Raw genomic sequence first — 13,228 nt, 5'->3', positions numbered from 1 at the left:
AGCTCCCTGTCCTAGCTTCCTCCAGTCAGGGTCCCTGTGAGTTCCATTTATAGATGCTGGAGATCACTGAAAACTCCATATTCAAGCTGAGGAAGTGTCCTGAGGAAACGGAATCCAAGTAGGGAAGAGAGCAGATCACGGTGCTCAGGGCAAAGGCTACATATGGGATGGGTCCAACTTTGGCTTGGCAGGTACGTTTGTTCAATCAGGGAGTGCCTCTGGGCCTCAGTTCCACTTTCTGTGTGTGGGCACCCCTCGAGACTGCTCAGACCAGACACGATGATGCACTGCCTCAGGGGCTTGGCTCCCAGCAGGACTCTCCTGAACTTGTGTGTTATGGGCTGAGAGGATGCATGCCGGCATCTCAGACAGCCCCCCAGCTCCCCCCCCCCGCGCCTCCAGCCATAGACCATCTGATCTGTCACTGTGATTGACGCCTGTTGGGTAGCTGGCACTGTTTCCTCCCTCACCCCACTTTTTTCTCAGCCATATGCAAATGATTTCAGTTCAAGGCACGCGCTAATGGAAATCCTAACACATTAATAAATGTTTAGTGCGAGAGAGAGCATGCATGATCATAAGCAATTAGACACTCGACGGAGGAGTTGTGTTGGCACAACTGTCTGGCTCCCTCCTTCACTCCCTCCATCATCTCCACAGAGGCAGAGGGGGTGGGGAGGGCCTGGACCTGGCCTAACCTCTGCCACCCGCTCTACTCTCATCTCTTCATCCCACCAGCCTCACAGGGGGTCTTCAGTGTGCCTCCCTGCTGCTCAGTCTCCCTGCTCCCACTTGTTAAGATACTGCGTATGTGGTAGTGTGGGGGTGTTGCTGCCTGTCCCTGGGCAGGTGGCATGCAGGAGGACTTCCGAGATTACACCTCTAGGTGCCCACTCATGGCTGGAAGCCCGAGGGCCCTATCACCTGCTGCTCTTCTGATGATGGCCAGCATGGGGGCTGCGGCTGCAGAGGTACCCCATGTGTGTGAGTTCTCCTTCCCACAACACCCTACGGATCCCAGCTAGAACCTCCAGCTTCATGCCCTAGAAGGAAGGGAAGGAGCCACGAGGCTGAGCACCCTGTGGAAGCGGACCCCATGACTGGTCTCCAGGGCAGCTCCAAGGACAAGACTATTCTTTGGAGCCGGGTATCTTCTTGTCAAAATGGATCCTCGTTGAAACGAAATGAATAAACAACAACAAAACACCCATGTCCCCGCCCCTTCCCATGCTGTCTTCTCATTAGATTACGTTTTTAAGAGCACGCGAAAGCAATGTTCCTTTCAGATCAAATTAGAAACAGGTGCACTTTTGCATAAGGAAATTAAGTTGCAGACAATATGAGGGTTTCTGAGACGCAGACGCTGATGGAAACGAGCAGCCCTTTTATTTGTCGTTATTGGGGCAATCTGTTGGCTAAGTGCACACAGTAACGGGCTGACAGATCTGTGGGCTCCAGCAGGCTGCCGTGAACACTTGAGCCCTTCTAAAAGTAACAGATTTTTTTTTCTTAGAAAATATATGTACGTACCTTCTCCATCTCCTGGCACTATTTACAAGGCACGGAATGCCATAAATAGGAAACCCGTGGTTACACGAGGCAAGGGCCCTCCCCAGCATACAAACTTCATCTGGGCAGGAGACATGTTCTGAAGGTTTAATTCTTTCTCCCGACAGTCTGGGGAGCAGGTTGTCCCTGAGGCCAGCCGTGCTCACGGGCCAGCATCGTCAATGCGTCTCCGGCAGTAGGGGCAGCAGGCATGCTGGAGAACCAGCAGCTCGTAGTCCTCCGAATGGAACATCTGAGGAGAGACAGCCCATGACACAGGGAAGCAGGACAGGTGCCCCGTAAACCCTGAGCCTGGGCCGGGATATGTTGCCCTGAGGGGAAGCGGCTAAGTAGTGAGTTGTTGCCAGCCACAGCAGAACTGCAGTGTGCTGGCCTGAGGACTGGAGGGCTCTTTATCCTGAATGAATTTCACAGGTACTTCATCCCTCATTCAGGGCGGTGCTGAGCCGGAACCGGGTGAAGCTCGCTGCAGGGGCAGGCTGTGGCCAGCTCATGATCCTCCCCTACACGCCCAGCAGGAGAAACAGCCAGTGGGAGGCTGGTACCTGAAAGCAGGAGGGGCACATGGTGATGGAGACATCGGGCAGCAGTGAGCGGAAGTACTGCCACTGCAGCGGCGGGGGCCAGCGCTTGATGAGAACGTCCCTTCGGCTCATGGAGCGCAGCACTGACCGGTTCACCACCACAGGCACGAACTCAGAGCCACCTTGCTGTAAGGAAGATGTACATGGGTGTTACACCCTTGGCCTGATCCCAGGATCCTTGGTGGCCAAAGGGACATCACCACATCTCAACTCCAGGCATCCCTGACAGAGACATTCTCCCCACGGCAGCCCTGAAGCGGCCTCGGAACCACCCAGTCACCACAGGAAGCTGTCCAGCTCTCTTTCCCACTGCCACACTAACTGAGGGACCCTGAGTGTCTGGGGAAAGTACTGATGGCTCTCCACCAGGCCTCTCCGCACCTTCTACTCTTGAGGCATCTCACCTCAAAGCTCAGCTTGGCTGTGAACGGGTCATCGTCTCCTATGGCATCCATAGCCTCATCCAGTCTCAGCGTCTGGGAGTCTGGAGGGTTCTGGTCAAGGATGGAGCTGGAGGCCCAGGGAGGCCCAGGCACCACCCTCCAGCCCACATTCACTTCCAGGGGCTAGGTCAGGTCTTCCCCCTCACAGACTTGGGGAGTGGTACAGTGGCTGGGACAGGCCTCCAGGTGGAAGATGGGGAGGAGGGCACAGGCCAGAGAGAGAAGGGGCCCCAGTGGGATCATCTGCTTCCCCTGTCCTCTAGTCACAGGATGGCTGCAGGGAGGGGCCATTCAAGGGCCCTGAATGGGTGGAGACAGGCCCAGTGCAGCTTGAGAAACTCAGCAGTCACAGCCATAGAGTGAAGGGCAAAAACTCTCACAGAACCCAGTTCCACCAGCCTTCCCTCTGCCCGTTGGTACAGGCAGGAGAGCCGCATGTAGGGATTGGTCAGGTGTGGTCAACGATTCCAGTGAGTAGCACCAAGCTGTCCTGGGTCCTCAGCCACACTACTGGTGGCCATCTCTCTAACTACCTAAGGATGAAGCACTTGGACAGTAGAACCAGAGAGCGAGAGGCCTCCTGTCACCCACGAGAATGGGGTGACACCCAGGAGCTTCAGCCTGAGTAGTGATTGCTATCACTGCATGAAAAGGCTACCCGAGTCGAAAGCTGGGGTCCCTCAAGGACACACACTACATCTTCTGCTTAGCTGTGGACCAGACACAGATGGGTGCCTTTAGGAGCAGGGTAGGGGACCTCACAGGAAGACGAAGATGCCACTTTCATGTGCCTGCAGGCTCTGGCCAACTCTCTACCCACCTCTGATGTCAGTCCTCACTACGTGGGGACTTCCCCAGTCTTTCTGGATCTATTCCTTCTATCCCTACCTGTGGGCATAGCCCATGCTGAGACCCTGCCCTGCTCAGCCCAGAGCACAGGATACTGTTGTTTGCAATCTCCTGCCATTTGCCCTCCCTCTTGTGTCTTGGGGCCTCCAGGTCGATGAGGGCAACAGCTTCTTCATCAGTGATTCCCTCTTCCAGGTAGAATTCCACCAGGTGCAGCATCTCTGGGGGGACAGGAAGGGACTGGAGGATGACCTCAGGGGAGCTTGGGACTATCACCCCAGACAGTGTGTGAGCAGGTGGAATGGTCAGAGATGCCCCCTCCCCATGGGAGAGGAGGACCAGGCCTCCAGTAAGCCCTCCCATAGCAGCTGCTTTGAAGGACGGAGGCCAGGACAGCGCCTACTGGTCTCCCAGACTGAACACTGGACCCCAGCTTGGCATTATAATAAGAGTGGGACTTTTGGATGGGGACATGCTGTGTCCTGTCTCTGTGGATCCTGACAGCAATTCTGTATGTAGGGCATGGTGGCAGCTCCTTGTGCACAATGTCACATGCCTTTAAGCAACGGCGTGCCTCACCATAGGACGAGGCGGAGAAGATAAATGGCTGGCGGCAGTTGATGCACACGTTGCCCAGGTTGTTCAGCAGCGGGTTGTTGGTGGAACAGCGGTAGCACAAGGGCACCAGTTCCTACAAAACAAGCTCATGTCTGCCCAGACTGAACCAGAAGTACACATCCGGCCATTTCCTCCCAGGGCAAAGGACCGTGTGCTGTGGGGAGGCTGGCCAAGGCTACAGACACACCTGAAGCCCACACCTGAAGCCCACTAACCCAGACCTCAGCAGGACACTGTCTTCATGGGAGCAACTGCATCCACTGTCACTTCCTGCCACCCCAGGTTCTAGGCACTGTCAGGCACATTTTTTATCCTGCCACCTGTGGGGAAAGGTCTATAAACACCCACCCGACAGGTAGCCAACTGAGGTACTGGAAGCCTGAGGCACAGCTTGGAAGCGGTAGACCTAGGATCAGAACCCAGGCCTATTGATGACAAGTTCCTGCTTGAGCTTAAAATCAGGACTCTATAGATCTGGGGTGTTGATGGGGCCTGGGGAGCACAGGGACACCCAGGAAGGGCATCAGCCCTGAACAAGGCTTGAGGGAAGAGACAGTCTCTAGGCATAAAGGGTTGAAACACAGCAGGCTAAACGGAGAGCAGGGGGCAGAGGACAGCTAAGCAGGAGGGGACAAGCCAGCACTCGGGCGGGAAGCCCCAAGAACACAGCAGCCATCTTTCAAACAGAACCAAGACCAGGCTCAAAGGCACACCCTCACCTCACTGTCGTGGAAAGGCTTGGAGCGGATGGTCAGGGTGCCCAGTTCAATGGACTTCTGGATCCTGGCGGGGATCTGCAGCCCCCGAAGCTTGTCATAGGCGTGACGGGCCAGCTTGTAGGCACCCAGGGCCTTGCTCTGCTTGGCCAGTGTGAAGAGGGTATTCCTGACATCGGCAAGGTTAAGGACAGCAGAACTGTGACCGGGAGCCAATACCACCCACCCTGGGCATCTTGTGTTGGTAGCAGACCACAGTCAGGAACCGAAGAGATATTTGTTCATTTTGAGATCTGTATCTCTAGGATGGCAAGGCCCGGGAATAGACAAAAGTACTACAGGGTCTTTTTGGCCTCTTTTTTTTTTTTTTTTAACAGGGGGAAGGGGTATCATGGTCTCACTATGTAGCCTAGGCCAGCCTCAATCTTTTGGTACTGAGGTAACAGCCATAACCTGACTTAAGATTCTTGGGCCTCCTGGCACCAAGTGGTCCCCTGCCCTAGCCCTACTAGCTGGTGTAGACTGCCTCAGAGGGGTCACACAGCACTGAAAACTCCCCTGCTCTCTGGGGTCCCTCTGAGCCCCTCATCGGAGGACAACAAACCTCTGCATGCCACGTGAGGTCACCTCTAATTCTGGCTGTGCCCAAGCCCTCCTCATCCTCCCTGTCTCCCTGGAAAGCAGCTGTCCCTGGCACCCCAAGTCGCATGGCCCTCACTCTCCTCAGCGGGACCCAACATCGTTCCAGCAACCTGAGGTGCGGATCTCCCTGTTTGTTCCACTCTAATGCCTCCACGTCACAGACCGTGTCAGCAGCCGCTTCTGTGTTTCTACTGGACAGCACCAGGGAAGGCTCAGCACTCAAGTTAACAAGATGCTGGATCAACAAATTTCAAGACAAGTTAGATTCAGGTACTGAGGTAGCGGGAGTGGCTGTGGCGCCTGTGGTGAGCCTGACCTGCCAGCTAAAGGGGTTGTCACAGTGAAGGCCATTTGTTTGGGACGTTTCCCCTGAAGTAAACAATGAGTCTGGACCCTCCAGGAAATGGGTTCCGAACAGGGAGCTGAGGGTGCTTTTCTGGGAAGGGCTCCTACAGGAGGTAGGTGGGCCAGCCAGAAGAGGGCAGGGAGCTGACGTGAGAAAGGCTGGACTATTTCCCCTCTGCAGCTCTCCTTGGCAGTGGAGAAGCAGACTCACAGAGACTAGCAGCACCCCACACAGGAGCTGGGCCTGTCCATACCCACCTCTCTACACCACCTACCCTCTCGATAGTCTTCCCCGCCGCCTTAGTCACCTCCTCTGGGCAGCTGCCTCTGACTAGGCCTTACCTCCATTTTACTTGTGGGCACAGTGTACTCTGAAACAGGTCTTGTCTCTTGTCACCACCTCTACTAGATGGCAGCTTTGTCACTTGGGCTGACATGGCCCCTGATTCCAGCAGAAAGACCTGCCTGGGCTTCCTGGTCCCAGCCCCATCCTTCTTTGTGAGTTCTGGGAGGCCTGGGACAAGGTGCTGGCCAGACTCACAGGCCAGGGGCCGCTAGTCAGCCCTGAAAGCTAAATCTCCCCTTGCCACTGGCCGCTCAGCTGCCCAGCTGAGCCTCTCCCCACTCCCCAGTGGCTGCGGAGGGAGGTCGCTTCTGCCAGTTAAGTGCTCTGTGGAGAAGCGGGGCCATTAGACAGAGGGCTGGGAGGCTGGTGGGGAGGATACACTTTGGAGATGCCCAAGGGGGTGGCCTTGGTCAGGCTGTGCAGCAAGAACTTGGAGATGTTGAAGAGGGTTTCGGGGAGATCGAAGCTGAACGGCTCCTCCTGCAGCAAAAGAAAGGGAGTAACATCCCCACTGGGAGGAGGGCACTCTGAGCACCTACTGTGTGCAGCCCATTGCGGTTGGCCCCACAGCATTAACACAAGCTTGTGGGCTATGCAGTTTCAGTCACATTGTACCAGGGAGGGAAGTGATGCCCTACCAAAGGTCAGCCCACGTCACCCGCCAGAATGGGAGAGAGATGAGATTCGAACCTAGAACTTAACCCCCAACCCCAGAGAATGTTATTCTCCCAGTTGCAGTGTCCCTGAGTTTCCTGAGCTCAAGACCTTTATGGGAGTGAGGGCATGACTTAGTGGGATGCTTAACCCTTCCTGCAGGACACAGGGAACCTCTTCTTTGTTCCTCAACAGCTGCAATGTGCCACCAAATGCCCGCGGTGCCCAGGCTGGCCCAGGCTCTAACAGGTAGTCTCCATGACCACTGGTGGAGTGACCAGACCTCCTGCTCGCAGGGGTGCCAGTACAGCCATGTCATCAGGGAGATTCTCTCCACAGGGCTTGTGCACGGCGAAGACCTGCTTGAGGGAGGCTGACACTGCCATCCAGCTACAAGCACAAACCACACTTCAGATAGTGACAGGCTGGCCAGCTCCCCTTCCCCCAGAGCTCTCCCTAAGGGTCTGACTAGGCTCTCCCATTACAGCCACCAGGCTCGGCTTTGATGAGGCCCAGATCTGTGAGAAGTGGTTTCCTACTTCTTTGGTTCAGAGCCCAGTGACTTCTGTCCAGGGACTTCTCTTCACGACTTCTCTCCAGCAGCTTCTGAATTCCTAATTACATTTCTTTCTTCCTATTTTCTTTTTTCCCTCCACCCCCTCCTTTCTGTTTGGTTATATTTTGAGAAAGGATGATCGTGCTGCCTCCACCTCCTGAGTGCTGGGATTCAGGCATGTGCTACCATACTGCTTTACCCACTTACATTTCTGTAGCTTCTGTCGGCTCCAGGAGTGGAGGGGAAACCCAAGACACATGCTCTCCTGGGCGTGAGCGTGAGGAGCCAGGCACTAGGTGAGCAACCGTCCAGATCAGCGCTGCTTCTCTGGGAAGGAAGCCCTGAGCCTCTAAGGGTCTGTGTTTCTCTTTGCCATCTTATGATCCTTTCTCACCCAGGGTTGCATGGCCCAGTGCCAGTCCTCAACTGCCCTGGCCACAGCCTGCCTTCCACAAACTCTTCCCCCTGCTCCTCTTCACTTGCCCCCTCCTTGGTGGCGGGACCACCTCTACAAAGAGCCTCCTCAGAGCTTTTCCCTTGAGACGCTGTGCTGCTTACTACACTGTGAGTTCCTTATGGCAGAGACTATGTCTTGCTCACCACTGTGTTCCAGGCCTCATCACAGGGACTGCCACATGCAGGCACTGGTTGGAGGAATAGCCCAAGAAAGCAGTTTTGGCCTGGAGGCCAGCCTGGGTCCCAAGTGTGGCCCTAGCCCAGCACTGTGTGCATCATGAACAGAGCCCAGCTGTTAGGTGAGGTGACTCCTGCATAGACACAGAGAAGCAGGGACACTGGGAATTCAGGAACCAAAGCCACATTTCCCAAGTAAACTCAGAGTCCTCTCAGACACCCTGTCTAGCATCTCCATTCCATTGACATGGGTACAGAGAAGGTGCGGGACTTGCCACAGTCACACAAATCCAGAAGAACATGAGGCATCCAGAGTCACTTCTGAACCTACATCCCAGAGGCTGAGAACGCAGAGGCATTCAGTAAGGACTCTAGCCCAGGCTCTGCCATTGCTAATGGCGGCTCTTCTCTGTGTGGCACCTGGGCTTCTGCATCTGCAGAAGAGGGATATACTTATGTCACGTGTGGCTGAAGATCGAAGGGCGTGCACGATGACAGCTACCGTGTCCAACACCGAGCAGGGACTCAGACAGGGGTCACTGGTGTGGCCCAGCTGCTGCCACAGAATACGCTCACACCGTGGGTTAATCAAGACTGGCGTGCTGAGGAGGCATGGGATGAGGCAGATGGCGACTCATTCAACCTGGCCTCATCACAAGAATAAGGGAAGGACCTCAACCAATTGTGGGTGTTTGGAGATCAGGGCAACCCTCTCGTTTTATGGAGGAAACTGAGGGCCAGAGAGAGAGCTTGAGCCTTCACTTATCTAGACAGGCTTCAAGGCTGAGCTAGAAACTGGAATGGCCGGTCCCAGCTCTGGACTGTAACTCTGACTCCCAAGGTTTGCTTCATGTCAAAGAAGTGGCAGGTGATGGAGAAGCACCTGCACTTGCCAAGGAAAGCAGGGTTTCTGGGCACTCACCACATCTCCAGACCCTTCTCTTCAGAGGCCCTTGCTGAGCATGTGAGGCCCAAGGCACCCATCCCTCAGTCCCCCAGCCACCTTACCATGTAACGATGAATGGTTTGGTAGCCATGGTACAGCTCCGCCAGGTGCTGGAAATGGTGGAATTTGTCAAGCATCACATCCTTCTGGGCAGGATCTGCTGGGAGGGAGGAGGGGAGCAGAGGAGGAGATGAGAAGGAGAGAAGAGGGGCGGGGAGGAGGGGAGGAGGGGAGGGGAGAGGAGGGGAGAGGAGAGGAGAGGACAGGAGAGGAGAAAGGAGGGGAAAAAGGGGAGGCGGGCAGGAGCAGAGGAGAGGAGGAGGAGAAGGGGGGAGGGCAGAAGGAGAGGAGGATGGGAGGGGAGGAGGGGGAAATGTGTCAAACAGTATTGCTTCTTCCTATGCTGCTCAGAGGGGCCCAGAGGGCAGTGATGGACAGGTGCTCGCTTAAGAGTGATCCATCTTATCTAGGATAAGAATCTTGGCTGGGCAGAGCTCCAGGCCAGGAAGCACCTGAAGACAGACCTCTCCCAGGCCACACACTGTACCCTCCCAGCTCTGTCCACTGGGTCAGCACCTGCTACGTCCAGCAGTAGAGAAGCCTCCCAGCCCAGGCACACCAGAGGAGCCTGGCAGGACAAGGGTGGGCAGATGGCGCCTTCACTGGCTGGCTGTGTCCATGTTGCACCTCTGCTTGTCAGCTATTTATCTGAAGTGCACATCAAGGGCCAGGACAGAAAAACCCCAGCTCACACCTGGGCCTGATGTTCTGACTGGGAGCTGACAGCTGTGCCTCAGGGTGACCTGAAGGAAGCGGCATGGGGCTGGGCGTTAAGGAAGGCACTGCCACCCTGCAGACTCTGTCTCCAGCGCTCTTCTCACCACCACACACAGCCTTGGGCACAGTTACCTCCCTCCCCTCCACTTCAGAATGCCTCAGGGCACCATGGGAAACCACCGAAAGCGACTCTGAAACTGTCCTCCTGCCTGGGATGAGGGAGACTCTGGAGTAGGTTATTGTAAGGTGATCTCTTCATCTTTTCATTTAATTAAAAATTTTTTTAAAGCCAGGGCTCATGTGGGCCCAGCTCCAGGCTCCCAGGTAGCAAGAGAAGGAGATGCTCTGAATTAGCAATGCAGGGTGGGACCTCCCACCCAGAAGACAGACTGCCAGCCAGTCCTACTTACAGGCAAACTTGAAAGAGATGACAGGCCAGATTGTGGCGCTGCAAAGCGTGCTCAGGAACAACACACTCAATAAACAAGCCCAGGGCTTTAATGAAACAGCCCTGCTCTTCTGATTTTATCTGGTGCCAGAGAGGGGCCAGGGAAGAGGCCAGCCGGCTGTCACTCACTCACCTTGCGCCATGTCGAGGCACTGCATGGACAGCATCCAGTAATAATAGGCAGCGTCGTTAAACCTGCTCTCCACCACGGCATTGTGCGTGAGCTGCTCCAGCACGCGAACTGCTTCCCCTTGCCTCCCGGCCTTGTGGAATGCTAGGGCCACGAAAGCATATGCATGTCACGGGGAGTCAGACATAAAGCAGGGAGACTGTGTGGGGCTTACATGACTGCTGGGGAGGCAGGCCACTCGTTGCAGCATCTGTGGTGCCTGGTTGCTGAGATGCGCCTCTCAGGCCTCAGGCTATAAATAACCAAGGCTACATCCTGAAATAAGCACAGGGAGATACACTCCTTTTGGCTGGGAAATGGCAACCTACTTTAGCAAGGCACGGCAGAGAGAAAACCTGAGGCACCAAAGCCTGGCAATGCCCACAGAGAATGAGACTCTGAAACTCTTAGGTAGTACTAGCAGGACCTGCTACTCTGTGGTTCACAAAACACCTCCACTGTTGATTACTCCATTAAATCCTCAGGACAAACTTCTAAAGAAGAAAACCAGCCCCTTTCTAAAGAATATGATGGGCTTTGGCAGGTAGGGGCAGAGCATCATGCTCTGGTCAGGGAAGAGAAGTCAGTCCAGTTCTGAACCCGTCGTTAGCTGTGCACTTTCAGATACCAACCTTGAAAGATCTGGCTCAGCTCACAACCCAGACATTTGTGAAAACAAGTGAAGAATTTCTCAATCATGCCTATGTCTGTTTAACAGAAATTTCCTGGGCCCCTCACTACCATGTGACCAACTTCTGGGGACCCTGGGTCTGCCAGAGAAAGACTAGGACCTCTGACACCTGCACACGCGTGGGCATCCTTATGACCCATATCCTCCGTCTGCAGAGAAGGAAAAGGTCTGGCCTTGGTTCGTTCTCATCTCCCGTCTCTTGTCTGAGTACCAAGTTACTATGGCGATGGATTCTTGGAAGGGCGACACAGACAGATGGATAGGTTGATGTGTTTTGCCCAAACATGCAGATACTTCAGCAACTGGGTGCTCTGGAAATGCTGAGGGGTAGAGAACATGCTGTCCTTCACAGGGGCTCTTAACCCCGGAGCTCCAACAGGGGGACATTTGTTCTGCAGTGTGTCAGGAGGTGGCAACTGCTACCATATAGAAGTGTAAATGAGATGCTATGGAATACGGCCCACCCACTTCAATTAGGAGACTTTCTAAACAGGCGTAAGAATTAGGCTCCCAGTTGGACAGATCCCGATCCAATTCCGGCTCTGCCGCTCGCTAGCACATGTAGCCTCTGCGTCTCAGCAGGGCTGTTGGCAAGATTCAAGGTTATGCAGGTTAAGTGCCCAGCTAGCACCTGCCACAGTGAAGGCAGTCACATGGCTAACCAATGATGAGCGTTATCAGTTAATGTGCCATGCTTGCTTTGGCCTCTATTTCAGATGCCCTCACACCCTGGTATGGCTCATTTCACCAACAGAAGCACCAAGGGGCAGAGAGATTGCTTGGCTTGCCTGAGCCAGAATCACAGTCCGTTTCTATCTCGGTAGAGGAAAAGGAAGGTGATACTATGCCCACCACTAAGGGCAGTTCTCTCTTTTGTCCTGACTACGGATCCTTTGGCTCATGCCCTCTGCAGCTTCCCAGCTAGTGGACTACAGGCAAATGCCTTTGCCTCCTTCATCCTCAGCTCCCTCATCCACACAATGTAATTAACACTGTTGCCCATACCAGAGAGCAACCTTAAGACTGAAGGGAAGGCACACTGGAATGCGGGCGCTGTGCAAGTTAACAGAAAACTGCTAAAGATCTAGGGCCTGTCTGGGGCACTGGACAGAGAAGCAACGGGCCCAGGGGGCGTGGCTTCACCATTCATGTCCTTGTTCTGAAGTCTCACCAGCAAACACATCCTGAGCCAGGATGAAGGCACCTGTCCTGGGACCTGCTGAGGGAGGGGCTAGGCAGCCTCTGTCCCAAATCTCAGCAGCCCTCCCCACCCCTTCTACACAGTGCAGTCTGTGTGGCCTACCTTTCTGGGCTTCCTCAAAGCGGTCATTCTCTGCTAGCCACTGCGCATAGGGCACGTAGATGTCATCCTTGAACTCAGGGTGCTTCTCACCCAAAGCAAAGGCCTAGAGGGAGGAGTTGAGGCATTCTTAATGAAGCGGCCCCCGCAGCCCCTGAAAATGTGGCACTTGACTGAATCTGTTAGGGATGTCATATTTTGCCAGCCTGACAACTCAGAGGGGGAGAGTGTCTCCCCCTCCAACCACCCCCAGCAACACAAAAACAAACCAGCTCTCTGAAAACAAAAGGCAATTAACGGCAATATGCAACCGACTGGATTCAATAACAACACAGTCTGTTTCTGGACCACAGAAGCAGCACAGAATCGGAAACATTTTATTTTGAGGGTTTGCGTGGGCTCCCGTAGCGCTGCAAACAGATTTCTTTTAATTGCAGGCGACACCTAAGGAAACTGGATTGACATTATCTCCATCGCTGCTTACTCGCTGTCAGGGGACTGCGGACACAGTGCTCTATGGGACCCGGTGACGACTTCATTAAAGCCCAAACCACCTGCCAGGCCAGGAGAGCAGCAGAGGAGCACGGGAGGGCTAAGATGAGCTAATGCTGCTGCCGAGTAACATTTATCTCGAGGAGCCATTACTGCTTCATCCCAGCCTGTCCCCTCAGGAAATGGAGCCACTCGGAGGACAGGCAGGAGGCAGGCTGCTCTAACTCAGGTAGAGCCTTGCTGTGCTCCATAAGAGACACCACTAATCTCTCCAGGTGACATTCTCCAGGGCACAGACACAGAGACGCTCTGCCCTGGCTGCCTCGCCAGCCTTGGCTCTAGGACAGCCTGGCTCATTCTCCTTACTGATCCTCTCATCCCACGGGAGCCATGACTGGGAAGAGGGGCAAGGGCAGGGACAGCTGCCCTTGAAACAGTTCTGCTAGCTTG

The 13,228-nt window shown here is 54.7% G+C and overlaps 1 protein-coding gene across 5 annotated transcripts in view; it reads right to left on the bottom strand.

Annotated features, from left to right (window-relative positions):
• Positions 1-431: 431 nt before the first annotated feature.
• The window catches only part of Ift122 (intraflagellar transport 122), a 74,617-nt gene continuing 61,820 nt past the window's right edge, over positions 432-13,228 (bottom strand). Inside the window, exons 21-30 of one of the 5 annotated variants that reach the window (XM_050148511.1) lie at positions 12,290-12,392; positions 10,260-10,400; positions 8,964-9,058; positions 6,492-6,592; positions 4,783-4,948; positions 4,025-4,136; positions 3,541-3,666; positions 2,558-2,637; positions 2,115-2,279; positions 1,300-1,801 (exon numbers count right to left, since the gene is read on the bottom strand). In XM_050148511.1, coding sequence (XP_050004468.1) covers positions 1,712-1,801; positions 2,115-2,279; positions 2,558-2,637; positions 3,541-3,666; positions 4,025-4,136; positions 4,783-4,948; positions 6,492-6,592; positions 8,964-9,058; positions 10,260-10,400; positions 12,290-12,392 — 1,179 coding nt within the window. In that variant the 3' untranslated portion in view covers positions 1,300-1,711. Of the gene's footprint in view, positions 1,802-2,114; positions 2,280-2,557; positions 2,638-3,540; positions 3,667-4,001; positions 4,137-4,782; positions 4,949-6,491; positions 6,593-8,963; positions 9,062-10,259; positions 10,401-12,289; positions 12,393-13,228 lie in introns of those variants that run through there. The other 4 variants (XM_050148507.1, XM_050148509.1, XR_007592923.1 and 1 more) reach the window with 4 other exon arrangements.

The sequence above is a fragment of the Alexandromys fortis genome, unplaced genomic scaffold, assembly GCF_014885135.2.
Source record: "Alexandromys fortis isolate MF-2015 unplaced genomic scaffold, M_Fortis_MF-2015_v1.1 scaffold_59, whole genome shotgun sequence".
Classification (NCBI taxonomy): Eukaryota; Metazoa; Chordata; class Mammalia; order Rodentia; family Cricetidae; genus Alexandromys; species Alexandromys fortis.
Note: the sequence above shows the minus strand (reverse complement) of the source record. Positions and strands in the feature narration are given on the sequence as shown.